This window comes from Zootoca vivipara, chromosome 15 (assembly GCF_963506605.1).
Source record: "Zootoca vivipara chromosome 15, rZooViv1.1, whole genome shotgun sequence".
NCBI lineage: Eukaryota > Metazoa > Chordata > Lepidosauria > Squamata > Lacertidae > Zootoca > Zootoca vivipara.
Genome location: NC_083290.1, coordinates 2,869,781 through 2,897,628, shown reverse-complemented (window position 1 = coordinate 2,897,628; position 27,848 = coordinate 2,869,781). Strand labels below are relative to the sequence as shown.

Here is a 27,848-nt window from a genome sequence, read left to right as displayed (position 1 = left end):
TATGTGAAGCTGGAGAAGTGCAAGTTTCACACCAAGGAGGTGGACTTCCTGGGCTACAAGCTGTCAGACAAGGGGCTGGCAATGGACAAGGACAAGGTGCAGACCATCCTGGACTGGCACAGCCCCAGGACGCGCAAAGATGCCCAACGCCTACTAGGCTTTGCCAACTTCTACAGGAAGTTCATCAAGAACTTCTCTCGAGTTACGGCTCCCATCACTGACTGCCTGAGAGGCAAGCAGAAGTTCAGGTGGACACCAGAGGCGCAAGCAGCGTTCGAAAGCCTCAAGAGGGTGTTCGCCTCAGACCAGAACCTGTTCCACGTGGTTCAGGACGCGCCCCTACGCATTGAAACAGATGCTTCTGATAAGGCTGTGGGCGCCATTTTGTTGCAACTGGACGCCAACAGAGAGTGGAGACCCTGTGCCTTCTTCTCCAGGAAGTTGACCCAGCCCGAGCGAAACTACACAGTTTTTGATCGGGAACTTCTTGCGATCCACGCGGCGTTCCAGCACTGGAGACACTTCCTGGTGGGCGCCAAGCACCCCATCCAGGTGTGCACAGACCACAAGAACCTGGAGTTCTGGAGAACGGCCAGGGTGCTCAACCAGCGGCAGATACGGTGGGCGGAGTTCTTCTCGAACTTCAACTTCTCCATACACTACATCCCAGGAGAGCAGAATGTCAGGGCGGATGCCCTCTCCCGCAAGCCAGAGTACATGGAGGAGGAGGCGCCACCAGCCCCAAGGCACATTTTCCCCCCGTCGGCATGGTCCTGCGGAGCAGCAGTGGTGAGCGAGGCAGAACTCACAGCACTGACGGCAGCGGATGAATTTGCCAACCGCATCTTCAGAGAACTGAGAGGGGGGAGGGAGCAGGCAAAAGACTTTGCAGAACGCAGAGGGCTGCTTTTCTACAAGGGTGCGCTGTACCTACCCACCACCCAGCTTCGACGTACGGTCCTCAAGCAGATGCACGACAACCCTACAGCGGGGCATTTTGGAAGGGACAAGACCACTCACCTAGTCATGAGACACTTCTGGTGGCCAGGGGTGAGGGAAGATGTTCGAGACTATGTAAGGGGCTGTACCACCTGCCAGCGGGCGAAGGTGGTCAGAGCAGCGCCACCAGGGTTGCTGGAGCCCTTAGCCACACCACACAGGCCGTGGGAAGTGGTGTCCATGGACTTCATCACAGATCTGCCTTCGTCCAGGGGTAAGACTGCAGTGTTGGTGGTGGTGGACCTCATGTCCAAAATGTGTCACTTTATACCGTGTGCCAGGGCAGTCTCGGCAGAAGAGACAGCCAAACTGTTTGTTGATCACATTTTCAGACTGCATGGATTACCTTTAAGGGTTATTTCGGATCGTGGCCGCCAATTTGTTTCCAGGTTCTGGCGGCGGCTCATGAACCTCCTGCAGGTGGAGGTCAGCTTGTCGACGGCTAGACACCCGCAGACCAACGGACAAGCGGAGAGGGTCAACGCCATTCTGCAGCAGTACCTGAGATGCTACGTCAGCCAGCGGCAAACGGACTGGGTGGATCGCTTGCCACTAGCAGAATTTGCCTACAACAATGCAGTGCACGTCTCCACAGGGGTGTCGCCCTTTAAGGCCAATTACGGGCGCGACCTCAGATCTTTCCCAGAGAGGGAGAGGGAGGAGGAGGAGGAGGGCCCACAGGCTGAGGATTGGGCAGAGGAACTGGAGACGGTGCACCAGCAGCTCAGAGAACACTTGGAGAGGGCCAAGGAAGCGTACAAAAAGGGGGCAGATCGCCACAGGCGACAAGGGGAGGTCATCAGGGTGGGGGACAAGGTGTGGTTGTCCTCGGAGGGCCTTCCCACCAGAGGGAGGTGCAAAAAGCTGGCACCCAAATGGCTGGGCCCCTTCACGGTCACGCAACAGGTCAACCCGGTGGCATACAGGCTGGCACTGCCAGAGGACATGAGGGTGCATCCAGTGTTTCATAGATCGCTGCTGTCGCCGTACAGGGAAAGCAGCAGGCTCAGAGACAGCGAACAAACCCCCGAGGGAGGGGGGGAGAGGGAAAGCAGGGAGCAACTCAATGAGGCCACGGCCATCCTGGATTCAAGGTGGGGGGTGGGGGGCCTGGAGTACCTCATGGCATGGGAGGATGCTCCACCGTCCCAGAATGAATGGGTTCCCGCCACTCAGATACAGGAGGAATTCTTGGTGGAAGAATTTCACGCCCTCTTTCCCCACAGACCCAAGCCCTGGCACATGGAAAGGGAGGGGGAGGAGGAGGAGGCACGGGAGAACAGCTCACCATGGCGCTGGGAAGCGGAGTTTGAGGAACCAGAGGATGAGGTATGGGTGTCGCCAAGATCCACCCAGTCAGAGGAAGGAGCAGATTGGCAAAACATTTTTACCCCCACCAGCTCTGACGCCACGGACTTTTTGGGATTCCCGTCCTCCCAGGCGGAAGGGGGGGGCTCGCAGGACTGGGGGGAGGTGTTCACACCAACGGGCTCGGAGAGCACCGAGTTTTTAGGCTTCCAGTCGTCACCGACACATGGGGGGGGCCTGGGGAGGGGTGAAGGAGAGCTTGGGAGGGGGGTGGATGTGAGGGACAGGGGATATCGCGAAGTCCCTCCCCTCCTGAGTTCAAGCCCGTCCCCGAGCAAAGGGGAAAGCAGGGAGAGTTCCGATTCCAGTGGGGAAGCAGGAAGTCGTGTCCGAGGCTCAGGCAAGGTAGAGGAGCCAGGGTCCCAGGTGGGACAGGAAGGGGCAAGTAAGGGGGGAAGACCCATCCCCCCAACTCCAGAATTACGCAGGAAGAGGAGGGGCAAGAGGATGGGTCTGCCAAAGCTTTTGTGTTGGAGAAAGACGCGCCAAAAGCCATTAGGAGGTTCTGAAACCGACTGACAACATCGCTCCGTGTAAATAGCAATGACTTGAGCACTGTAAATACGCAGCACCAATAAAAGAATAAAATGCAGAGCTGCGTAGCGTCGTTACTCTGAAGTAGTCCACTCCGGCCACTGTGACAATAATAATAATAATAATAATAATAATAATAATTTATTTATACCCTGCCCATCTGGCCGGGTCTCCCCAGCCACTCTGGGCGGCTTCCAACAGAAGAATAAAACACAATAATCTATTAAACATTAAAAGCCTCCCTGAACAGGGCTGCCTTCAGATGTCTTCTAAAAGTCTGGTAGTTGTTTTCCTTTTTGACATCTGTTGGGAGGGCGTTCCACAGGGTAGGCGCCACCACCAAGAAGGCCCTCTGCCTAGTTCCCTGCAACTTGGCTTCTCGCAACGAGGGAACCGCCAGAAGGCCCTCGGTGCTGGACCTCAGTGTCCGGGCAGAACACTGGAATACCGGAATGGAATGGAATACCGGGCAGAATGGAATACCGGAAAGGTTGCTTTGAATATGTGGCATTCAGATAATGGGACGGCAGCTCAAGGGTCTCCAATCGGATGAATCTAGGAAACCATCAAGCAGGACATGGAGGCAACAGCCCTTGTTGCTCCCCAGCAGCTGATATTCAGGGATAGACTGCCTCTGACCCTGGAGGTTCATAAGAACGTAAGAGCTTGGCTGCAGGATCAGTCCAAAGGGAGCCCACTAGGGTAGAACCCAGTTTTCACAGTGGCCAACCAGATTCCCCAACAGGAATCAAAAAAAGCAGGAGCTCACTCCTAGCTACAGGCATTCAGAATCATGACCAGAAATCTTCAACAGATCTCTTCGCCTCCTTGGTGTCCAGCCCCCTTTTTGAACCAGATTAACCACCAGCCACCTCTTGTGGTAAATCCACAATCCCCCTCCTAACACTCCCCCCCCCCACTAAATGCAGGTTTCTGTGGCTTCAGCAGCAAGGCCAGCTGGCTTCCTTTCCCCCCTTTGCTTAGCACTAGTCCGATTCAGAATCCACCTGTAACCTTGCACAGACATTTTCAGTTTGGGGTATTTTTTTAAAATATATTTTAAATTTTCCATTTTATAATGTATATTAAAAAAGGGAGCAGATGAAAATAAAAAGATGAAAAAACAGATCTACGAAACAGGCACATAGAATGAGCGTCATTGCACAAGGGTTAAAAGAGCAGAGCCCAAGTACAGAAGAATATCAGCGTTATCCGAGCATAAAGTTTAGTTCCAGATTTGCCAGGAAGATGATGATGGGTCTGCTGTACATGTAATAAAATAATACCAAATCATATAAGAAGTTGTCTGGAGGTTCTAATCCCTGTGCAAGAAACGTCGCCAGGTGGTGCTTGCATCAAAGGTATAGCTATTATTACAGGTCGACCTGCGTCTCAAGGCCTTCTGCGCTCCACCCCCCCCCCCAGCCTTGGCATTTTGGAAAGGGCATCCCCGAAGGAGCCCCCACTTTCCCCTCCCCCCCAGTTCCTCCTGGCCTTTCTCCCTCCACGTGGCTTCTCACCAGAGGCGCTGGCACAGCTCTGGAGCGCCCCCGGGCGGCCGAGGCGGCGAGCGCAAGAGGGGCGGCGTGGCGAGGAGGTGGGGAAAAAAGAGCTATGGGGAAGGCGAAGAGGACCCCGGCAGCTGCCGCGACGCGGAAAGGCCCCCAGTCCGGCGGGAGGAAGGCTCCCGCGCCGCCTCCGCCGGCCCCGATCCCCTCTCCCCCCCGGGATCGCGCCTCCTCCAAGGGCAAGGCGGCTCCGCCGGGCAAGGCGCCCCCCACCGCCGCCCCGGACGAGCTGTGCGCCCTGGCGCTGGGCGCGCAGAAGGAGCGCTGGCTGCAGTTCCAGAAGCGCCAGCGGGTGAGCTGCGAGGAGGCGGCCAGGCTCTTGCTGGACACCTTGTGAGTAAGAGAGGAGGAGAGGATGGAGGGGAGGGGGCCCGATCCGGGACACGCCCCCGCCCACCTGTGCAACCTGCTTTCCCCTTTTACTCCCGTGCATTGAAAGCTCCAATCACCGCCGCCGCCGCCGTCCTTTTTGGGGAAGCGCCTTGTTTTTGCACCTGCTGGAGCGCCCAACCTTTTTTGGGGGGGGGAATGCAAGGTGGATGCCCCACCCTTCCAATCGAACCCCCTCGCCCTTATAGAATCGTAGAGTTGGAAGAAGAGTGCTTTATTTTTCACGATTATTATTTTTTAAATGTAGGGGTGGGGATTCCCTGCTAGTCTAAGGCTGCTGTCCTAACACCACTTACCCGGGAGTAAGTCCAATTGAATACAATGGGGGCTTAAGGAGCTGGCTTCCTATAATCACCGAGTCCATATGGGGATTGAACCTGCAACCTTGGAGCTAAACTGAGCTCTCCAGTCATACTTCCGCTGAATCAGCCCATTGGGCAGTATTGTCTCTAAATTGATTGGCAGGCGCTGTCCAGGATTTCAGGCAGGACTTTTCCCAGTTTTGCCTGGCAGTTGTGGGAATTGAACCTGGGACCTGACTGACTCAGACCAAGGTGGCTTCTTGTGTTCCTGCTTCAACCCTTTATTCGGAACCATGAGGACTAGGATCTTACTTTGCTTTTATGGGAAGGGCCACAACTCTGTGACAGAGCACAAGGTTTGCATGCAGAAGGCCCCATATTCAATCCCAGGCAGCTCTTAGTAGCTCTGGGAAAGATGGACCAGGCCTGAGTTGGTATAAAGGCAGCTTTCTATGTTCTTAACAAGTTTGCTATCGGTCAATAGATGTGGAAGGCTTGACTTTAAATCCCTGTTCCGTCAAGGAGTTCACCAGATGGCAGTGGCTCTGGAAAGGTTGTTTATTGAGGGATTGCATTTATTCCCCCACCTTTCCCTGCAAGGTGCCGTACATGGTTCTCCTTTTCTTCCTTTAATCCCCACAATCACCCTGCGAGGTAGGTTAGGCTGAGAGGCAAGGTGACTGGCCCAAGGTCACACCCAGTAAGCTTCATAGCCAAGTGGGGATTTGAACTGTGGTCTTTCCTGGGTCCTAGCAGGACACTCTAACCATTACACCACTGCCGGCTCTCTTTCCCAGTGAGAGAGACAAAGTTCATCTTCTGCAATTTCATTGCTTCCAGAAATGGTAAATAATTGGCCAGCAAGGCAAAGAGCTAGAAGGAGCAATAACAAACCTCTGTTCTTTTTGTATTTTAATTTTGTATTTTAATTTTTTGTTGGAAGCCGCTCAGAGTGGCTGGGGAAACCCAGCCAGATGGGCAGGGTATAAATAAAAAAAATATTATTAAAGTTTATTCAGAATAGAATTGTAAGATTAGTAGTTCTTAGCAAAGGACTACTTAGTAAAAGGAGGTTGTAGAAGAGTGTTAGTTAAGTTTATTATGTATTAAGATTTAGTTAAGTGTTATTATTGTATTGAATTTTAAGATTTAACTAGAATAGAATTGTATTCTATTGTACAAGTCATTATAAGTATTAATAGGTTTAGATAATTATTAAAAAGATTGGAATCAAGATTTGGAAAGTACTAAGGAAGTAACATAAAGAAACGTAGTTTGGAGGGAATGGAAGAAGTTGATAAAGATTTATGTTAGAAGATAGATAGGTTATCTTTTTATTGTAGTGTTTTTATTTTGTTTTGTTGTGTAATTTGTGTGCTTTTTTGTGTTGTATGTTTTGTTTTATAAAACCAATAAATATATAAAAATAAATATATTATTATTATTATTATTATTATTTTCTTTCCCCCCTCTCTCTTCCTCTAGCGAGTACCAAGGGCTGGCGAAGCACACAGGGGGCTGTCACTGTGGGGCTGTACGCTTTGAGGTCTGGGCATCGGCCGACCTCCACGTCTTTGACTGCAAGTGAGTGTCATCCACGATCCATCTCCACCAACGCTTTCCACTTGGAGGGGGGTTTACGGAAAGCGTTCAGAAAGCACACCAGCACAACAGCGCGTTCATGGGCATAGGAGCATGGTCACACAAGAGCTGCTCTTTCGGAGAACTCTTCCTGGAATAAAAAAATTCCTTCAGTAGCACCTTAAAGACCAACTAAGTTTATATTTTGGTATGAGCTTTCGTGTGCATGCACACTTCTTCAGATACACTAGAAACAGAAGTGTCAGACCCTATATATATACAGAGGGTGGTGGGGGTGGGTGGGAATGGGAGATGGGCTGATGGGAGTGGTAAACCTGTAGATGGGTGTTAATGGCTGCTGATGGCTGCAATTAGTCCTGGGCTGAGGTGCTAAAGAAAGCTTGATCATGCATAATGAGATAAGAATCCGATATCTCTATTCATCCCAGGTGCTTCCATGGTTTTAAGCTTGGTAATGATTTCCAATTCAGCAACTTCCCTTTCCAGTCTGTTCCTGAAATTTCTCTGTAATAAAACAGCTGCTTTGAGATCTTGTATAGAATGTCCTGGGAGATTGAAGTGTTCTCCTACTGGTTTTTCTGTCTTCTGGTTCCTGATGTCAGATTTATGTCCATTTATCCTTTGGCGTAGGGTTTGGCCTGTTTGTCCAATATAGAGAGCTGAAGGGCACCGTTGGCATTTGATGGCATACACAATGTTAGAAGATGAGCAATTAAATAGTCCTGAGATGGTATGTTGGATGTTGTTGGGGCCAGTAATGATGTTGTCCGGGTGTATGTGGCAGCAAAGTTGGCATCTGGGTTTATTGCAGGCTCTGGTACCAGTGTCCATGTTAAGTCTGGTGGTTGTATTATTGTGGGTGAGGAGTTGTTTAAGATTGGGTGGCTGTCTGTAGGCAATGAAAGGTCTACTGAAGGAATTTTTTTATTTTGCTTCGACTCAGACCAACACGGCTACCTACCTGTAACTCTTCCTGGAATGTGTTGCTTTTGCCCACAGTCCCAGTCTCATGCACTCCCAATCTCAGAGGCTTCAGTGGGAAGTGTGGGGAGACGTGGAAAAGGCTTTGCAAGTTTCCTCCCAAGATTTGAGACAAAGAGGGAGGGAGGGAGACTTGCAAAGCCCTTTGTGAGTCTCTCTGTGCTCCCAGTTCAAGCCTCAGTCTGGAGGCTCAAATAGGAGCACTTGAGCTGTTTTAAATGCTTTGCAAAAGCCTCTTTGTGCACAACATACTTCAAAGGGCCTCTTTGCAAAGGGCTGTAAATCCCTGCTCAGCTGATGAGAGGGAATTAAATCCTGCTGCCTGGACAGTGTGATCTTGTTCCCTACTGGGACGTAAATCTAATGCAGAATTAAACTCTGCCCTCCCACTCGTCAGCTGACACCTTCTGTACTGTCAGCAGAGGAGAGGGTGGGCGTGGTCTGATCTTGCAGGGGCAGGTGGGGGGCAGGTGGCCTTTCAGGTAACTTAGTCCTGACTTTTTAAATCTTTCTCTCCGGCCTTTTCCAGTTGCAGCATCTGTGTGAAGAAGCAAAACAAGCATTTCATCGTTCCTGCCTCGCACTTCAAGTTGCTGAAGGTAGGTTAGGCGAGTTGGGGAGGGTGCGCCCGACAGCCACACAACATCCCCAGGCCTGGAATCACCCTTTCTCCTTATTCTGCCAATCTCCTTTCCCAATTGCAATGGTGATCATAACCTTGCTTGTCCCAGGCAGGACTTTGATTTGCCCCTTGACCTCTCTGGCTGCAAAACAACTTGCACAGAAACTTGGCTGCCAGTCTAGATAAAAGTTGACGGCTCGGCTCTTGCCTTTGGCAACGAACGCAGCAAGCAGCTGCTGTTCCAGGCCTGGGGGAGCCTCTGGCTGCCCCCCAGGTGTCCCAAGGCTCCAGCTCCCAGTGGAATGATGGGATTTGGCAGCCCAGCAACATCTGAAGGACCGCTGGACTATTCTCAAAGCCAGATTCTCTCCCTCCACTTGCGATGGTGGGATTCTTTATTTTATTTTATGCTATCTCTGGTACTGCTTCCATTTGCAGAAATCTCAAAGGGGTTTTCAAGGGAACAAACACACATTTAAACAATTTAATTGAAGGGAAATGGAATGACGGGAAACAAGGCAAAAGTCAAGAGGAGGGGCTGGTCAGAGCAGGATGATGAAGAGGCTGGAGGAGGTGCCAGCTGATGACCCCAGAGAGGGACCCAGTGGGTGAAGGGGGGTGAGGGCATTCCCAGGGGCGTAGGAAGATAGGGGCGGTAGGGGCGGGCCGCCCCAAGCGGCGGGCTCCAAGGGGCGCCATCACGGGCGCCCGCCCCACCCCCAAAACGCGCACCCCACCCCCGGAATGTGTGTCATGCCCCAGGGAGGCACGCCACGCCCCCGGAACACGTGCTATGGCCCTCCTCCGGGAGGTGCACCCCACCCCCGGAACAGGCGCCCCCAGAACAAGCTCCACCACTGGGCATTCCAGAGACCTGCTGGACCAAAGGGAGCCTGGCTAGTCCAGCACCCCGTTTTCACATACAGTTGGAAGGGTCCAACTCCCTGCAATGCAGGACTCTCAGCTAAAGCATCCCTGGCAGAGGGCCACCCAACCTCTGCTCAAAAACCTCCAAGGGAGGAGAGTCCAGCCCCTCCCGGGGGAGACCGTTCCACTGTGGAACAGGTCTTCCTGGCTGCTGAATTCTGCACCAGCTGTGGCTTCCTTGGCCAGTCTCAAGGGCAGTCTCACAGACGGATCCGATTACAGGGATCCGACAGGGGCCTACCTTACAAGCTGGCTGTGGTGTGCACTGCGCTCATTGGCGCAAAAGGGAAAAGCACCTTGTCTAGAAAGGCTTAGTGTCATGCTAAATAAAAAAAATTCCTTCCAGTAGCACCTTAGAGACCAACTAAGTTTGTCATAGGTATGAGCTTTTGTGTGCATGCACACTTCTTCAGATAGATACACACTGTCATGCTGTTGTTGTTGTCCTTTTCGCCAAGGGCGCCGACAGCCTCGCCACTTACACCTTCAACACCCACTGCGCCCAGCACACCTTCTGCAAGACCTGCGGCGTCCAGAGCTTCTACACGCCCCGCTCCAACCCAGACGGCTACGGTAGGGAGTTGTCCACAGGGGGCCTGTGGCTTGAAGAGGGTGGGGTGGGGTGGGGAGGGTCTTCCTTGGTTTGCTGCTTTCTGCACAGCTTCCCCCTCCCAATGCTACTGATCGTGTTACATTGCAGCATGGGGTTCCAGCTACCCTTTCCCAGTACTGTATACTCCATTCCAGTCGCTCTCCTTCACTCCCAGACAAGTCAGCGTTCTGTGGCTGCTGAAGATCCCCAGTCTCAATAAGGTGCTTTTAGGGGTGTTTCTAACCAGTGAGAGTTCTTTTTTAAAAAATATTTCTGTACTCCTGCAAAACTGGAAGGTTCTCCCAAGCCTGACAGTATCTCCATCCTGCGTACGGATGGTGCCCTTTTGACTATGCAAGAACCAGTGCTTAGAGAATTGAGTCTGCTGTCAGGTGGCGGACCTGTGGCCCTTGAAAAATTGTTGGACTCCAACTCCCATAATCTCTGTTGGTTAGCCATGATGTTTGTGGGCTGATGGGAGTCGGAGTCAGGAATAATAATAATAATAATAATAATAATAATAATAATAATATTTATACCCCGCCCATCTGGCTGGGTTTCCCCGGCCACTCTGGACAGCTTCCAACAGAGAAATCAAATAAAATATTCTATTAAACATTAAAAGCCTCCCTAAACAGGGCTGCCTTCAGATGTCTTCTAAAAATCTGGTAACTGTTTTTCTCTTTGACATCTGATGGGAGGGTGTTCCACAGGGTGGGTGCCACTACCGAGAAGGCCCTCTGCCTGGTTCCCTTCAACTTGGCTTCTCGCAACGAGGGAACCGCCAGAAGGCCCTCGGCACTGGACAGAACAATGGGGGTGGAGACGCTCCTTCAGGTATACTTAGGTTTGATAAGGCCCTAAACTACTAAAGGTAATGGGGGCCCTTTATATGCCCAGCTGTCCTTTGTCAACAACAAATTGCCACTGTTTTTTGGTGTTGAATAAACCACTGAGCCTAGGGCTTGCTGATCAGAAGGTCAGCGGTTCGAATCCCTGTGACGGGGTGAGCTCCCGTTGCTTGGTCCCAGCTCCTGCCAACCTAGCAGTTCGAAAGCACGTCAAAGTGCAAGTAGATAAATAGGAACCGCTACAGCGGGAAGGTAAACGGTGTTTCCATGTGCTGCTCTGGTTTGCCAGAAGCGGCTTTGTCATGCTGGCCACATGACCTGGAAGCTATACGCCGGCTCCCTTGGCCAATAATGTGAGATGAGCGCGCAACCCCAGAGTCGGTCACGACTGGACCTAATGGTCAGGGGTCCCTTTACCTTTACCTATATGCTATATATATGGTAATTTATGGACCTAATAGGTATATAAAGCCATTTGCACATAACAAATAGGAGCCTACACAACACAAAACACTGTTGCTGTATGTAGGTTTTATTTTGTTTTTTATCTTATATTTTGGAAATGTACATCCAGGTTTTTCATAGAATCATAGAGTTGGAAGAGACCACAAGGGCCATCCAGTCCAACCTTTTCTTTTCCTTTAATTTTTTTTGGGGGGGCCCCGAAGAGAGTGGGGCCCTAAGCTACATACAGTGGTGCCTCGCTTAACGAATGCCCTGCTTAACGAAATTTACGCTTAACGAAAGGTTTTTTCTAGCGGAGGTTGCCTTGCTAGACGAATGCGTTTTACGAAAAATTCGTCTATCGAATCGCGGTTTCCCATAGGAATGCATTGAAATTCAATTAATGCGTTCCTATGGGCAATTTTTTTTTAAAAAAAAATTCAATGCATTCCTATGGGATTCGCTAGATGATTTTTTCGTTATAAGAAAAGACCTGTGGAACGAATTAAATTCGTTTAGCGAGGCACCACTGTAGCTTGTTTAGCTTATACGTAAATCTGGCACTGGTTGGAGCCCAGCAGCATCTGCAGAGCCACAGCTTCACCATAGTTGGGACCAAAACACAAGAGTTCAGAGGACCACCCCTAGGAGTCAGAGAGCGTCGCCTGATTCAGCTTCTCTCCTCTTCCTCCCCTCAGGAATAGCTCCGCACTGCCTGGACGAGGGGACAGTCAGCAGCGTCACCATAGAAGCAATCAATGGCAAGGAGTGGGAGAAGGCTGTGAAGGGCCACCCCACCATCAGGAGTATGTCCAAAGAGTGACCTGGCCCGCCCGTTCTGGAAGGGCAGATGCCCCCTAGGCTGCTCATTCTCAACACCACCGCCCAATAGCCCATCCATCCTGGATTGCTGAGAGAGAGAGAGAGATCTCCATTTCAAATACCTTTGGGAAATAAAGCTTGTATTTTTGTAAAAACAAACCACTCTCTGCTGCATACTCTCTGACCTGGAAGCTCAATGGAACAGAAGGGATCTCAGATTTGCTGCCGGCCAGTGTAGACAATACTGAGCTATGCAAACTTAAATCTAGGGAAGCTCCCTACATTCCTTGGTGTGCTTGGAGGAAATACGCAGGGATCAGATGGGTGGGCTGGAGAGTTCCTGGATCTCGGGACTCTATAAGGCAAAGGTGGAGGCTGAAATCAGCGAGAGGCTTGAGGCGCATGCTGCGTGTGACGATGTAAATAATGGAGCCTCTCAAATAATGTAGTGGCATTTGTGTATGGGGGGTGGGGGGTTTGAAGGCCAGGTCCTCAGTGTGGCTCCTGCAATCTCAGTGAGTTAAAATAGTGTCTGCTTTATCACATTTTCATCTGTTTATTTACAGACTGGCTAAACATCGGTTTGCATTCTTACCCCACCCTTCCTCAGGTGAGATACCTGGTCCTCCTCCACATTTTCTCATCGCCACAACCTTGCGAGGTAGACTGGGCCAAGAGATGCAGCAGATGGCCAGAGGCCACCCAGGCAGAGGGAAAGCCTCCTAGCTGAGTAGGATTTGAACTCGGGTCTCTCCCACTCTAGCGACCACTATACCACACCCGGCTCTATAAACACATTTTGGGGAACCTTCAGACCTTCACAGGGCTGTTGCTTGGCCTCCAGCGCTGTTCAGCCTCAGGTGTTGGGGATGATGGGAGTTGGGAGTCCAACGACATCTAGAAAGCACTACATATCCCATCCTTGCTCCAAGAGGTTCAGCACACAAAAGGTGAGCCTGTAAGATACGTCCAGCTGAGGATGGGTGACTGACCCAAAGACCACCCACCAAAGTTCAAGGCAAAGAGAGGTTTGGGCTGAGTAATGGGTAGGCAAACTAAGCCCTGGGGGCCGGATCCGGCCCAATCGCCTTCTCAATCCAGCCCGCAGGTGGTCCGGGAATCAGCGTGTTTTTACACGAGTAGAATGTGTCCTTTTATTTAAAATGCATCTCTGGGTTATTTGTGGGGCATAGGAATTTGTTCATTTGTTTTTTCAAAATATAGTCCGGCCCCCCACAAGGCCTGAGGGACAGTGGACCGGCCCCCTGCTGAAAAAGTCTGCTGACCCCCTGGGCTGAGTCTTCCACGCACACTGCTTGGGACTTTACTTTCTTGCCTGGGGGAGGCTGCCCTTTTCAGCAACTGTGTCCATTTATTGTTAAATCGCCTCGAGGTGTTTTTTTTTACAGGAAGTGGTACGTAAGTGGAATGATAAAAAAGATACTTTTGAAAAAAGACAGCACATTTTAAACATTTGCAAAATGAAGTCGTTCCAGGATAAATGCTCTCCTTCGTGCCCATCTCTCGGATAATCTAGGTCGCGTTGTAAAGTTCCGTCTTGCTCAGCCTCACAGAAACGGGCACAGATCAGTGCTTGGTATCTCGGGCACCCGTCATCTCAACCAGACTGCACCAGCGGGATGGAAAGACCTCGTGCAGAGACCTTGCAGGTGCCACCCGATTGGGTAGAGGGTGCTGCCCTGCTCCTCGGCGAAGTGAGTTTTAAGGAGGACCTCCCTCGCTCCTGCCAATCTTCCGAGCATCCTGGGAGAAGAAGGCCCTTCCCGGTCAGAGGCTGTGAAGTGAGTTGATCACCACGTAGCGCGAGAAGAACAGGTAGAGGCGGCGGAACCAGAGGAGCTGGCTGTGGTGACACTGCATGGCTCTCTGGAAGGAGGAGAGAACAACTTTTCAATTGTAACTCGGGGTCAGGAATCGGCGGGATCGCCTTGGGTGAAGCAGACCTTTTGTGTCCCTCTCCTGTTTGGTTGCTGCCGCTGCCCTGGATTTGTGGAACGATTTCCCCAGTGAGGTCTGCCCAGCACCAACATTAAGATACTTCCGGCACCTCCTTAAAACCTCTCTCTTCTCCCAAGCATTTGACACAGTCAATTTCCTTTAGTTAAAAAGGGTCTCTGATAGGAGGGGAGAAGAAAGACTCACTCTCTGCCCTGGAGAGTTGCTGCCAGCCAGAGGAGACAATACAGGCCTCAACAGGCAAATGGTCTGACGTCTTCCGTTTCACACATAGTCGTACCTTGGGTTTTTGAACAGCTTAGTTCTCAAATGTTTTGGCTCCTGAATGCCACAAACCCGGAAGTGAGTGTTCCAGTTTTCGAACGTTCTTTGGAACCTGAACATCCAACAGGGTTTCCACGGCTTCCAATTGGCTGCAGGAAGCTCCTGCAGCCAATCAGAAGCCGTGCCTTGGTTTTCGAACGTTTTCGGAAGTCGAACGGACTTCTGTAACGGATTCCATTTGAGAACCAAGGTACGACTGGGGTTGGGATTCTAATACAACCTTCTAAATCAAAGTGAGCAAGCTTTTTGCAACACATTTCTCACAGATAATCTTACAGGGGCCACATGTGGGTGGTGTGGAGGCCAGAGGCAAAAAGTGGGTGGGGCCCTGGGTGTGATTTTGGCCTCTTTGCAGTGGGCTACATTCTAGTCAATATTACAATTTATTGCATTTATATCCCTCCTCTCCTAGCGAAGGAGCGCAGGGTGCTCAAAACCAGAGGTTTTTTTCTCTCTCTTTGTCCGTCTGTCTCATGCACACACACATACATACATGCACGTAATTATCTGAATTCAGCCGCTATCGCAGCTCAAGACACATCCCAGGCAGGCAAAAGCACGAGAGGAGATCACAAAACAAGGGTGATGAGAGTCATGGCCTGGGGAGAATGCCAAGGGCCGGATAGGGAGGCCTGGAGGGCCGCATCCAGGAGCCTGCAGTTACCAACCACCTGTCAGAAACAGCCCCACATCACCTAAATGAAGGTATGGGCTGACAAGAGCACTCAGAAGGGGGCAAAGCAAGGCTGTTGCATGGGGTGCCCTGGGGAGCATCCTAGGTCCAGGTTGGACAGCTGTAGAGGGCCACATTTGGCCCCTGAGGTTCCCTGCTCTTGGTTTTGAACATGGTAGAACCAGTGTTTGCAGAAAGGACTGTGCAGATGGCTGGTTGTCTTGAAAAGCAGCAACTATAGAGAACATCAAGTTCACTTTCAAGGCTGCTGGGTGGGTGGGGTTATTTATTATTATTATTATTATTATTATTATTATTATTATTATTAATTGGAATGGGCTGCACGAGGGACTCTGGATATGTTGGATTTTTTGAATAGTCAAGTTACTTTAGATACTGTCTATTTAAGAGAAACAGGTGCAGATGATTTCTGTTGATTGCCCACAGGTGTGGGCTCTGCTTCTTGTATATAAGGCTCTGCCAGAAAGCCTTCTGCATCTCTTAGTTAAATCTTTCGGTTTGATTTATCTCTAAGTAGCTCACTCTCTCAGTTGTTCTTAGTTTTTTCAGTTTTTATCGCATGGCTCTCACCTTGGCTAAGTCTGCATCTTTTCTTGCCAACACGACCAGGACATCTGGGCTCCGGAGGTAACTGATGGGGGCATCTAGGATGGAGATATACTTGCGGAAAAGGTTCACCGTCTCCAGAGTGAGGACTTGGCAACCTGGGGGGGGGGAGGGGGAAACAGAGAATAAAGAGCCAATGAGATCCAGCTAGCTTTCTGCGCTGTCTTACCTTTTACAGTGCAACCCAACCTGTGTTTCCTTGGCAGTAAGTTCAATGGTGTTCAGGTGGGGCTTCCTACCAGGTTAAGTGGGCAGGAGATTTTAGCCTTAGATGGGGTAGTGAATAGTATTAAAGCACATTCTACGTGTAGGGACACCTTCGCTGGATGCATCTGTCCTGGATGAGATTCCTGCATTGCAGGGCGTTCGACTAGATGGTTCCTTCCAACTTCATGATTGATTCTATGGCTTTGTTTTATGTTATAGTGAGAGGGTGTGGGCAAGGCTCTTGAGGGCCAGAGAAAGCAGCTGGCGTGGGGGATGAGAAGGGTGGGAGAAGCCAGTCCCTCCGCCCCAAACCCACCAGAACCAGACACACAGGTTTGTGAGCTGCTCTCCAAGTCAAGCCTTCGCCAAGCTCCAGGCGCTTTGGACTACAACTCCCAAGGCGGCTGGGGCTGATGGGAGCTGTAGTCCAAGGCAGCTGGAGGGCGCCAGGTCAGCAGAGGCCGCTCTAGGCCGCCAGCATCGCTGCTCCCTTGGGATTAGAGATGTAAAAATTCCAGAAATTTTGAAGCTCAGAAAAACCCCCATTAGCACTTCTTTTTTCTTTTCCAAGTTGAAAGTCATTCTGTTACTTTAGAAACATAAAACATAACTAATTTTAATGGGCATAAAATTATCACAACTAGCATATTAAAAATATACAAACAATTATTACAAACAGAATTTACTTTTAAAATAATATTTATTTGTATTTGTAACAAACGGAGCAACAATCTCCTGAACTGTTTACTAGTATATGTGGAACAAAAAAAACTCCACAAAACAATTTTTAAAAATCTAGAAGTAACAATTATTCATATTTCCTCTTCACAGTACTGTATTTAAAAAAACAACATTCTCATAAAAAGAACGGAAGAAGGAATTGGGACTAAGTTTCAATGAATGGGCATGAAATTTAATCAGAATCATCTTCTGAGCTGTAATGATCTTCCCGTGCTTTGAGGCCTAGTGAAGAGGAACAGATCCAATGCAATACCACACGCGTGCAAAAACAAAACTGAAACCTTTTTCTTTTCTGGGGATGTGAGGGACAAGGGATACAGGGAAGTCCCTCCCATCTTAAGTTCCAGCCCGTCCCCAAGCGCTGGGGAGAGCAGGGAGAGCTCCGCCTCCAGCGGAGAATCAGGAAGTGGTGTCCGAGGCTCAGGCAAGGTTGCGGAGCCCATGACCCAGGTGGGAAAGGAAGGGGGGAGCCCGGGGGGAAGGCCAATTCCCCCAACTCCGGAATTGCGCCGAAAACGTAGGGGGAAGAGGCTGGGTCTCCCAAAGCTTCTTTGCTGGAAGAAAACGCGCCAATCTCCATTCGGAGGTACTGACACCTCACCGTAAGCATGTATATAGATCGCTCTGAGCACTGTAAATAATCAGCACTTAATAAAAGTCTAAAAGGACTATGCTGCGAGGAGTCGTTACTCTAGAGTAGCCACATCAGCACCTCTGACAGGTGACAACAGCACCTCCTAAAGGAAGAAATGTATCTTGTTCTTGCATTGGAGAAAAATAAAAAAATTCCTTCAGTAGCACCTTAAAGACCAACTAAGTTTTTATTTTGGTATGAGCTTTCGTGTGCATGCACACTTGGACTTGCTTGTCCTCACAGAAATTAGAATACAGTCATACCTCGGTTTAAGTACGCTTCGGTTTGAGTATTTTCAGTTTAAGTACTCTGTGGACCTGTCTGGAACGGATTAATCTACTTTCCATTACTTTGAATGGGAAAGGTCGCTTCAGGTTAAGTACGCTTCAGGTTAAGTACGGACTTCCGGAACCAATTACACTCATACTTCGGGTTAAGTAGGCTTCAGGTTGAGTACGCTTCAGTTAAAAAACGGTTTTTCCCTGATTTTTTCCGGGGTGTGTGTGTGTGTGTGTTTCCCCGGCCTTCACATCTCTGCTTGGGATGATGCATCCCATGGCGTGTCATAAAAGGACATTCCCAATAGATGGCGCTGTCTGACCCTGAACCTGGCCAAATCTGACTCTGGGAGGTGATTTGCAAGCTCTTGGTTGTTCTTCTCAGCACAACCACGACATTGCCTGCACTGCTTTCGCTAGGATGAATAGGGACATCCTCACCCTCACCCTCCCCAGAATACCCCTGCCTGTGGCTGCCAGGCCACCCATACTGGAGTGATGTAAGATTTTCTCTTTGCTGCTGCGACGTTCTCTGCAAATGCAACATTGTTTTATCTGTCTTATAGACTGCTTGGCTGTACAGAAAACCTCGAAGCGGTTTACAAAAAGGATTTGTGAAACACCCCCCCCCCCCAAGCTGTTTGAAACCTTCAGAAAAATAATTAAACTCGGCGATAAGCTAAAAGCCACATTAAAACACATTCTATGTGTCTGGATAGGCATCGACCAAAACGACGACATTTTTGGCAGGTGCCGAAAAGGGTACAGCGAAGGCGCCCGGTTGATTATCAAAAGGCAGGGAGTTCCAAAGTGCAGGCGCTGCCACACTAAAAGGCCCATTTCTTACAAATGTGGAATGGGCATTACAGTGGTACCTCTACTTACGAATAACTCTACTTACAAATGTTTCTACTTACGAATGGAGCTCCGTCCGCCATCCTGGATGCTGTTTAGATAGGATTTTTTCTACTTACGAATTTTTTCTCCCAATGCATTCCTATGGGATTCGACTTACAATTTTTTTCTACTTACAAATATGCGTTTGGAATGCATTAAATTCGTAAGTAGAGGTACCACTGTATATGGCACTTGTAACTGCGCCCATTCTGCAGATCAAAGTATTGAGTGGGCTAGATTGGGTAAGGCGATCTTGCAGGTAAACTGGTCCCAAGCTGTCAAGGGCTTTATATACCTTGAACTTGGCCCGGCATAAACGGCATTCAGGACTTAATAGCTCTGGGGTCAGGCTATCTGAAACACCCCAGGGTTGCACCCAATGCTAATCCTGCTCAGAGCAGACACATTGAAACCCATGGATACGACTAACTTTGGTCCATTCATTCCAAGAGGTCTACTCTGATAAGAGCTGTGTGGCATCCAGACCTAGGTGAACCTCCCCGGGTCTCAAGACCAGCATCAGAAGCCCAAGCCATGGTCCAGCCATCTGGACACACAGTACTGCATTTTGGGGCACGAGGGACGGGGTCTTTTTCGTGCGTGGGGTGGTGGCCCCACAAAGGGCTCCTCCTTGACTGGCTTCTAAGAAGGCCCTGGATTCTGTGTTAAGCTGATTCTTAACACATGGCCCGTTGTATTGTTTCAAAGGGACTGTTTCTTAATTACTCTCGTAACTTTTTTTTGGGGGGGGGACCTGCCTTAGCCCATTAAGACAGGGATGGGGACCCTCAGGACCCAGGATCCAAATGTAGCCCTGCATCCCTCTCTATGTGGACCTTGGGGCTCTCCCCAGGCCAGGCCCCCTTGCCATCCCTGCTTTGCCACCTCCTTCAGAGTTTCTGCCTGACTTGGGAGGGTAAATGTGCCTCCTGCACAAAAGTCAGATTGACATTCCTTGCTCCGCCCACATTTACATCTGGCCCCGCCCACCACCGGCATGTGGCCCTCAGAAGGTTTGTTGGGAGGGAATGTGGCCCTCGGGCTGAAAAAGGCTTGTTACCGCTGCTCTAAGTTCTCAAATATGGGGTGTGCAAGTTAGATTTGGGGGGGTGAGTGACAGGAGTTGGAATTGCAGGGGGGGCGGAACTGATGAGAGAGAAAGGGAATATTTTTGTGTGTTGTGTGTGTGTGTCCCTTCTGCTTGTGGAGCGAGCCGGGAAGCCAAAGAACAAAAAGCAAGAGGCGTTTCGGAAAATAGCAAGCACTCCTTTCTGCAGCCCACGGCTCAGGTGGATTTTGGGATTTGCAGGAAGCCACAGGAGCAGGTGGTTCCTGTGGACAGACACGCTTTGGGTCGTCTGCCTTCCAGGCCCTGACGTCACTGCTGTCCTCCCCCCCCCTCCGAGGCCCCCACTTAAGCCCTCCTAATGTGACAGCCTCTCATGCCTGCCAGATCAAATTAAGTTCTGCCGGGAACGGCAGCTATATTTGGAAGCAGCTTAGCCTAAAGCAGCCAGGCGGGCGTTCCCTGGGCCTTGGGCGATTGTGGGTCAGGGAAGAGGGTGACGTAAATCAGAGGAGTTGGGGGGGGGAAGCAACGCTGGGGGGAGCCCTTGGTTTCGGAGGGGATGCCGGTGGGGGTCAGGGTTCCCACCTGACCCCAGGCGGCACTTTCACAGACAGGCCGAATCTCCCCTACCCCTAGCAGGCTCTGCTGTTAGGCGAGGTGGCGCAGGTGCCATTTGGAATGTCACCAAAGGGCAGGAAATGTTTAAAATTATAGGGAATATCCCCCCTGATAATAAATAATAAATAAGCAATGATAAACACCTTCTGGAAACTTCTTCTCGGAATGCAGGCGCCTGCAAAATACAAACAGAACAGGGGTGAGTCAACAACATGTGGGGTTAAATCCAGCTACCTTCAAAGTCTCCCTCCTCAAGCAATGCAGCCCTCTTGGAGGACTAAAACTTAAAATCTGTCAGTGACAACGGTTTGTCAACAAATGGTTAATCTGATTGACCTGCATAATAATAATAATAATAATAATAATAATAATAATAATAATAATAATAATAATTTATTATTTATACCCTGCCCATCTGGTTGGGTTTCCCCAGCCACTCTGGGCCGCTTCCAACAGAAAAATAAAATAAAATAATCGATTAAGCATTAAAAGCCTCCCTAAGCAGGGCTGCCTTCAGATGTCTTCTAAAAGTCTGGTAGATTTTTTTCTCTTTGACATCTGGTGGGAGGGCATTCCACAGGGCGGGCGCCACCACCGAGAAGGCCCTCTGCCTGGTTCCCTGCAACTTGGCTTTTCGCAACGAGGGAACCGCCAGAAGGCCCTCCTTGGAGCTGGACCTCAGCGTCAATCAAACTGTTTTGTTTTTTAAAATCTGTGGTGGGTTGGGGAGGCTTTTTCCAACCCGAGGGCCGACTTTCCTTCTGGGAAACCTCCCCGAGGGCCACATGACGCTGGTGGGCAGGGCCAGGGGCAAAAGTGGGTGGAGCAACCAATGTAAATTTTTGTACAGTAGGTTAGTTTCTATGCATTTCGTTCTCTGCGCGCCGTCCAGACGAACAGGAGCCGCGATCAAAGTTCAAGGGAAACGTTTCGAGCCAAGGAAAATTATGTTGGGTGTAAAGCAGGGCCAGTGATTCTTCTCCTTTTGATTCCCCCCTCAGCAGTCAAGATTGCTGGGCCAGGCAACGCGCAGCGGGCAAGCCTACCTCACAGGGCTGTTGTGAGGACGAAACGTGAGGAAAACACACATGCCTCAAACTCCTTCGAAGGAGGGAGGGATACAAATGCCACAGAAAGCAGCCCTTCAGCTCTCCAGCTCTATGATCCAAAGCAGCTTCTTACAGACACAAACACAGAGCTCATCCTGAATCCATTCAATGTGGTGAATTTTGGAAGATAAAAGAAAGCCCGTATTCATGTCTAGTTACACTGTGGAACTCCCCCCCCCACTGGAGGCAGTGATGGCCGCCAACCTGGATGGCTTTAATAGAGGATGAGGCAAATTCGTGCAGGAGGAGAGGGCGATGGGTGGCTCCTAGCCAGGAGGGCTGCGCTCTGCCTCCACTTTGTTGGACTGGTCATGTTGTGCGGGTGGCCTGATGATCGTCTTCCAAAGCAACTACTCTATTCCGAACTTAAAAATGGAAAGCGTAATGCTGGTGGTCAACAAAAGAGGTTTAAAGACTGTCTCAAGAAGGCAAACGTTAAAAAATGTAGTATAAACACTGACAACTGGGAAACACTGGCCTGCGAGTGCTCCAGTTGGAGAACAGCCTTTACCAAAGGTGTCACGGGCTTTGAAGACACTCGAACTCAGGACGCAAGGGAGAAACGTGCTAAGAGGAAGGCACGCTTGGCAAATCCACACCGTGATCAACTCCCGCCTGGAAACCAATGTCCCCACTGTGGAAGGACGTGTGGATCCAGAATTGGCCTCCACAGTCACTTACGGACCCATTGTTAAAACCGTGTTTATGGAAGACAATCTTATGGAAGAAGAAGTAGTAGAAGAAGCAGCTCTGCCTCCACAGTTAGAGGCAGCGATGTTTCTGCGTGTCAATTGCTGGAAAGGTCCCGCTTGCAGGTTTCCTATAGGGCAGTGATGGGCAACCTTTTGAGCTTGGTGTGTCAAAATTTGCCAAAAAACCGAGCATAACTCGGGTGGTGTGTCACTTGGAGAAAAAAACACCATAATTTCGCGGTATTTATAGTTTAAATAACAAAAATTTATAATTGTAATATATAACTGTATTTAATAAACAAAAAACTAATTATTTAACCAAACCAAACCAAACCAAAAACTCCTTATTTAAAACAAAGTGCCCAGAGTTGTTGAGCTTTTGAGGGGGAGCTGCTGATCAAAGTTCTGGAGGTTTTTTTTGGGGGGTGGTGGTGTGCAAAATTGCTTTGCTTTTGGGGGGGTGCCCCAAAGCTGCTGCACTTTTTTTGGGGGGGGGAAGAGAACAGAAATAAATGACGAATAATACCTTCGCTGGTTCTAACATGCAGCACCAACATAGTCTGCCAAAGCACCAAAAAACCCAGCACAGAACGGGTTAAAAAACAAACGTTGTCACACCCAATAATAGTCTGCCAAAGCGCCAGAAAAAAACAGCTCGAGAAAGGGTTAAAAAACCAAACTCTGACTACCAGCAGCAGCAACAACAACAACAAAAAAGGATCCGGGTTTTAACAGCTGTAGAGAACAAATGGGGGGGGGGAAACAACAACAACAAATGGGCCAGTGGGGGCCGTGCCAGCAGTGAGGGCTCTGCGTGTCACGTCTGACACGCATGTCATAGGTTTGCCATCACTGCTATAGGGGCACCTGGCTGGCCACTAGGAGACTAGGATGCTAGAATACCAGGTGGTGCCCCCCTTGGCCTCATCCAGCTCTTTTTGTGTTGTTCTGCTCTATGGAAGGCCAGTAGGGGGCAGCAGTGGCAGGGACCTCACAGCTGCTCTTCTCTGCTTGCCTTTCGCAAAGTTACCCCGTGCGTTGTCCCTTGCAGCCAAAAAGGGTGGGGTGTGATTAGGCAGGCAGGGGGGGGGGAGAGACCCAGAGAGGTACCGAACCCTGTGCAATAATGGAAAGAAATCCTTATTGCAGTGCTTCAAAATGGTGTGGCACCGGGTGAGGAGGGAAGCCAGGGGCAGATAGGGGCTTGTTGCCGTTTCCCCCTTTGCTTAATTGCAACCCACCCTGGGGCCCTCAGGCTGGAGGGCGGGTGAGAAACCTCTTGTAAGTGAAATAAACAGCACTTGGTTTGCATAAAAAGTTGTAATTTATAATGTGGTTCTTACGGTAAAGAGATTTTTTTGCAGCCCGGTGTGTGTGTGTGCGAATGCAGCTCTTTGCCAAGGGCACAAGGGACCCTAGGCACGCCTCTGTGGCTCTGTATAAGGCAGCTCCTGAAGTCCCTACGAACTGAGAACCATGAGGTCTGGAATCTTGTTTTGTTTCTCAGGGTTGTGGCACATTCGTGGAGCTACTGCTTTGCATGCAGGAGGTCCCGAGTTTGAAACCTCCCCTCCCCCCCACAGCATCGTCAAGCTGCATGAAACCCTGGAGAGCCGCTGCCTGTCAGTGTCGACTGCACTGGGCTAGACCTGGCCACCCGGCCTGTTAAGGCAGTATCGGAGGTTCTTGTGGCAGCTAATTCAGAGAGGCTGCCTGGCAGAGGAGCCGCAGGGCAGGATCACAGCTGCTTTTCAGCCAGTGAGAGAGTGAGTGCGGGGGGGGGGGGGGGAGAGAATGCAGAGAGACCCTTCCTCACTGCGTCCACCCTGTCCTTTTAAGACTATAGATGGGAATGGACAGGTTTTGCAGACATAGACGAGAGGGGAGGGCAGGGGGGAGAGGGGGAGAGAGCTTTAGTCCTTTTCCACTCCCCCCCCCATCCCTCGTCCTCGTAGTCCCTGAAAGACAAGAGTGGCTGGGGCTGGAGCTGGGCCAAAGAGGGGAGAGGTTGCCGGCAATTTAGCTCTGCAGCGTTGCCATTTTGGGAATGTTTGTTTTTAGAGTTCGGACTCGGCTGCGGCTGGAGTGGTGTGTGTGTGTGTGTGTGTGTGTGTGTGTGTGTGTGTGTGTGCAAAGTGAAGCTGGGGCAGCATTTCCTGATCCAGGGAATGCTATAAACAGGGGACTTTCACAGACAGACACAGACACTCCCCTCCCCTCTACTCTCTTTCCCTTTGTATATCTGCCTATAGACATAAGAATGTATGCCGTCGTCACGTATTGCAGCAGGCGGAACAATGGCAGGCTGTCCCAGGAAAGCTGGAGCCTCTTCCCAGGGCATGACGCACCTCCCCGCTGCTTCAAAAGTGGACGGGGCTTTGGGGGTGAGCTGTGGTTGATAGGTGAGGGGGTGAGCGAACTTTGAAAGGGGGGGAAGATTGGTCAGGGATATCTATCCATCTACAGTGGTGCCTCGACTTACGAATTTAATCCGTTCCGAAGGCACCTTCGTAGGTCGAAAAATTTGTAAGTCGGAAATTTGTAAGCCATTGGAAACGCGATTTCCCAAAGGAATGCATTGGAAATGGGGAAAATCGTAAGTCGAAGCAACCCCATCTAAAAATTCTTAAGTCGACAAAAACCCTATCTAAAACCGCCGTGGTTTACGTTCGGATGTCGAGAAATTCGTAAGCGTGCGGCCATTTGCCCCACTTGTAAGTCGAAAAATTCGGTTGTCGTTCGTAAGTCGAGGTACCACTCTATCTATCTATCTATCTATCTATCTATCTATCTATCTATCTATCATCTATCTATCTATGCAAAGCAGATGTTCTGCCTCTCATCAGTGGCTTCCCCCCTAGAAAGCAGGTTTCTTGTCCAGGTGGTAATTAATAGAGAGGTAATATAATTAGGAAACTGCCTCAAAACGAGTCAGATCCCTGGGCCCATCTAGCTCACTGTTGTCTACCGTGGCTCGCCGTGGCTCTGTGAGGTGTCAGACCAGGAGGGACACGGCCCATGGAATGAATTGGACCGGCCCTTAATGCCAGCAGCTGAGACTGTCCAAGGTCTTGGGTAGATGGGAGGGTCTTAAGTGTCCCCAAAATGCACCACCCTTGCTTGCCGAATGATAGGAAGACTGTACCTGACAGCAGTGTAAAGGCATTTGTGGTTCAGGTGACCGCTCACTCCTCTCGCGTCAAAGGTCACTACCTGCGCGGGGAAGGAAGAGAAAAGGAGAGAAAGGAAGGAAGGATATATATATATTCCAATACTTCCGGGGTCGCTTACATACAGTCAACCGATACAAGACATTCCTTATATACAAGCCTGCAGTCTAAAATACATGGCAGAAGAGGAAAGGGCGATGGGGAGGGCAGAGGAGGAAAAAAGAAGCAGCAGCGAACTTGGGCACCGATCCGTCAGGTGAAAAATTAGTTCTTATACTACTCCACCAGCTGTTCTGGAAACAGTTCAAGAACTGGAGAGCCACCCTGATAGAGATGGTCTTTGCGGTGGATTGGGTCCAGTTTCCTTTTTCTCCCACTGAGGCAGTCAGACAGATAATAAAATAAAGACGGCTGTGATTTGGGCACGGAGTGTTTGGAAACTATATGCCCTGAAGGATCCGATTTCAGGGTGTCAGGTCTTTGGACCCTGAATCCCAATTCAGTTTATTTAAAGGTTTGTAACCTGTGTTGGAGGAGAAAGCCCTGCAAAGCAGCACATACAATAGGATAAAAGAGCTTCTTCACGCGGTATGCTGTTAAACTATGGAACTTGCTGCCGCAGAATATAATGATGGCCAGCAACATGGATGGCTTTAAAAGAGGTTTAGGTGAATTCATGAGCTCTACAATAGGTGGCTAGTAGCCACAATGGCCAGGTTGCCCCTCCATGGTCAGGAGGCAGCCTTCCTCTGAATACCAGCTGCTGGAAATTGCAAGCGAGGAGAGTTGTTCTTGAACTCAGGCCCTCCTTGTGGGCTCCCCTGTGGGACATCAGTTTGGCCTCTGCGAGAACGGGATGCTGGCCAGCCTCTTCTTACTTTCTGAGTTCTAACCAGAGCAAGCCACAGAAAGTAATGATTTCTACTGACATTTTCTCAAGTGTGTAACAAACAGAACATACATAGCACATCTTGACTGTGAACTTAGCCCTGGCGAACTTGTAGGCGCTTAGGAAAAATAAAGGGATTGAAGCAACCCGAGGATGCAAAATACGTAAAGAGAGCAATCTAGAAGACCAAAAGAGGTGATTGATAAGTTTTAAAGCTTTGTTTACACCTAATCATCCAATGGACGGTGCAGATCTGGAGGGAAGAACTGCAAAAAATAAAATACAAATTCAATAACTGACAAGGTTTTGGATTTAGCCCCTCTAAGTCGTCTGTTACGTTCTGGGACTTTCCCCGCTACCCTTAAGTTTTTAAAACACAGATATGGAAAAGGGACAAACTTGAGAAAATGAAAATTGAGGAAATTTGCCCTGATGCGTTATGTGTCAGAGAGGGGTGGCCAAGGGCGCTGGACCACTCATTGGCTGGCAGGGGAAGACACGGTACACTTCACAGAATCACAGAGCCGCAGAGTTGGAAGGGGCCACGAGGGTCATCAAGTCCAACCCCTTGCAGTGCAGGAATATTTTTTTGCCCAGCGTGGGACTCGAACCCAGGACCCTGAGATTAAGCACCTTGTGCTCTACCGACTGACGTATCCCAGCTCCTGAGAAGGAAAGGAAGAAGAAGGGCACCTCCCTCCTTCCTTGCTGGTCCGGTTTGACTCCTTGGGTGACGGAGAGCAGCTTTGCCCTGGCGCAGGCACCACCCTGGTTGCACAAGAAGAGGCATGGCCGCCCGAGAGAGTACGGGAAAGGGCAGGGAGGGAGGATCAAAGGCTTTGCTGCCTGGCCCCCCCCCACCGGCTAGGTCTCCACCCTGCTGCCAGGAAGGGGTACACACACACACACAGCTCTGCAAAGAGGCAGGGGAGCAGACAGAGCAGAGCAAGCCCAGAGGGAGAGGTGTGGCTGGCTTTTGAGAGCGCCCCTTCCTGCTCTTGCCTGGCACAAACCCAATCTCAGCACAGTGCCTCACCCCCACATTCGAGCATTTGAAAAATCTTTCTTGTCAATCTATTTATGAAGTTGATAGCTTGCCCGTCCTTTTTAAACGGGAGGCCAAGGGCGGCAGGCGTCAAAACAACACCATCCGCTATGGCCTCCTCTGGAGATATCGCCACCAAACTCTCAAGATGAGGGGGGTGGTCTCTGCCAATGCTTGGGTGTCGGGTGCCATTTTGATTCAAGGTGGCGGACCAAAATGGGGATTGGGCACGGCTTCGCCCACTTTTTGGTGGGGTAGGTCCAAACTCACAAATGAAGCGACCAGGATTCCAACGAGCATTGGGGTCGGGGTTTAGATACTGCGAGGAGCCTTGTGGCCCAGAGGAGCAGGTTCTATCTAGAGCGAAGAAATGGTCTGCGGGACTCCAGCCTCCAAAAAGCGAGGGAGCAGGCCGAATAAAACAAATTTGGTTGGCTTCTCTCATGACACAAAACTTGTGGGGGATCCAGTGGAGCTGACAGTCGAGAGATGCAGGGCAGATAAAAGAAAGGACTTGTTTGTGGAGTGCAATGTTAATCTGTGGAACTCCCTCCCACAGGAGGCAGTGATAGCTGCTGACTTGGATGGGTTTAAAAGAGGATGGGGTAAATCCATGAAGGAGGAGAGGGCTATCGACGGCTGCTAGCCAGGATGGCTGTGTTCTGCCACCACGGCTGGAGATAGCAATGCTTCTGGATAACAACTGCTGGAAACCGCAGGAGGGGAGAATGTTCTTGTGCTCGGGGCCTGCTTGTGGGTTTCCCATCGGGGAATCTGATTGGCCCCTGTGAGGATAGGATATTGGACCAGATGGGCCACTGAGCTGATGCAACAGCCTCTGCGTATGTTCTTACTTTTAAGGCCTTCTGAACGGTCTCATTCGGCACGAGGCAACT

The 27,848-nt window shown here is 50.1% G+C and overlaps 2 protein-coding genes across 3 annotated transcripts in view; one reads left to right on the top strand and one right to left on the bottom strand.

The window, feature by feature from the left end:
• Positions 1 to 4,499: 4,499 nt before the first annotated feature.
• CENPV (centromere protein V) lies at positions 4,500 to 12,018 on the top strand. The gene is made up of 5 exons (XM_035139956.2): positions 4,500 to 4,802; positions 6,647 to 6,745; positions 8,274 to 8,343; positions 9,752 to 9,866; positions 11,879 to 12,018. The coding sequence occupies exons 1-5, from the start codon at positions 4,516 to 4,518 to the stop codon at positions 12,001 to 12,003; spliced, it is 696 nt and encodes a 231-aa protein (XP_034995847.2). The 5' UTR covers positions 4,500 to 4,515; the 3' UTR covers positions 12,004 to 12,018.
• The window catches only part of PIGL (phosphatidylinositol glycan anchor biosynthesis class L), a 40,697-nt gene continuing 24,695 nt past the window's right edge, over positions 11,847 to 27,848 (bottom strand). Inside the window, exons 4-7 of one of the 2 annotated variants that reach the window (XM_060283067.1) lie at positions 24,994 to 25,061; positions 20,191 to 20,222; positions 15,568 to 15,701; positions 11,847 to 12,958 (exon numbers count right to left, since the gene is read on the bottom strand). In XM_060283067.1, the coding sequence (XP_060139050.1) occupies positions 12,821 to 12,958; positions 15,568 to 15,701; positions 20,191 to 20,222; positions 24,994 to 25,061 (372 nt within the window). In that variant the 3' untranslated portion in view covers positions 11,847 to 12,820. Of the gene's footprint in view, positions 12,959 to 13,645; positions 13,890 to 15,567; positions 15,702 to 20,190; positions 20,223 to 24,993; positions 25,062 to 27,848 lie in introns of those variants that run through there. The other variant, XM_060283068.1, reaches the window with a different exon arrangement.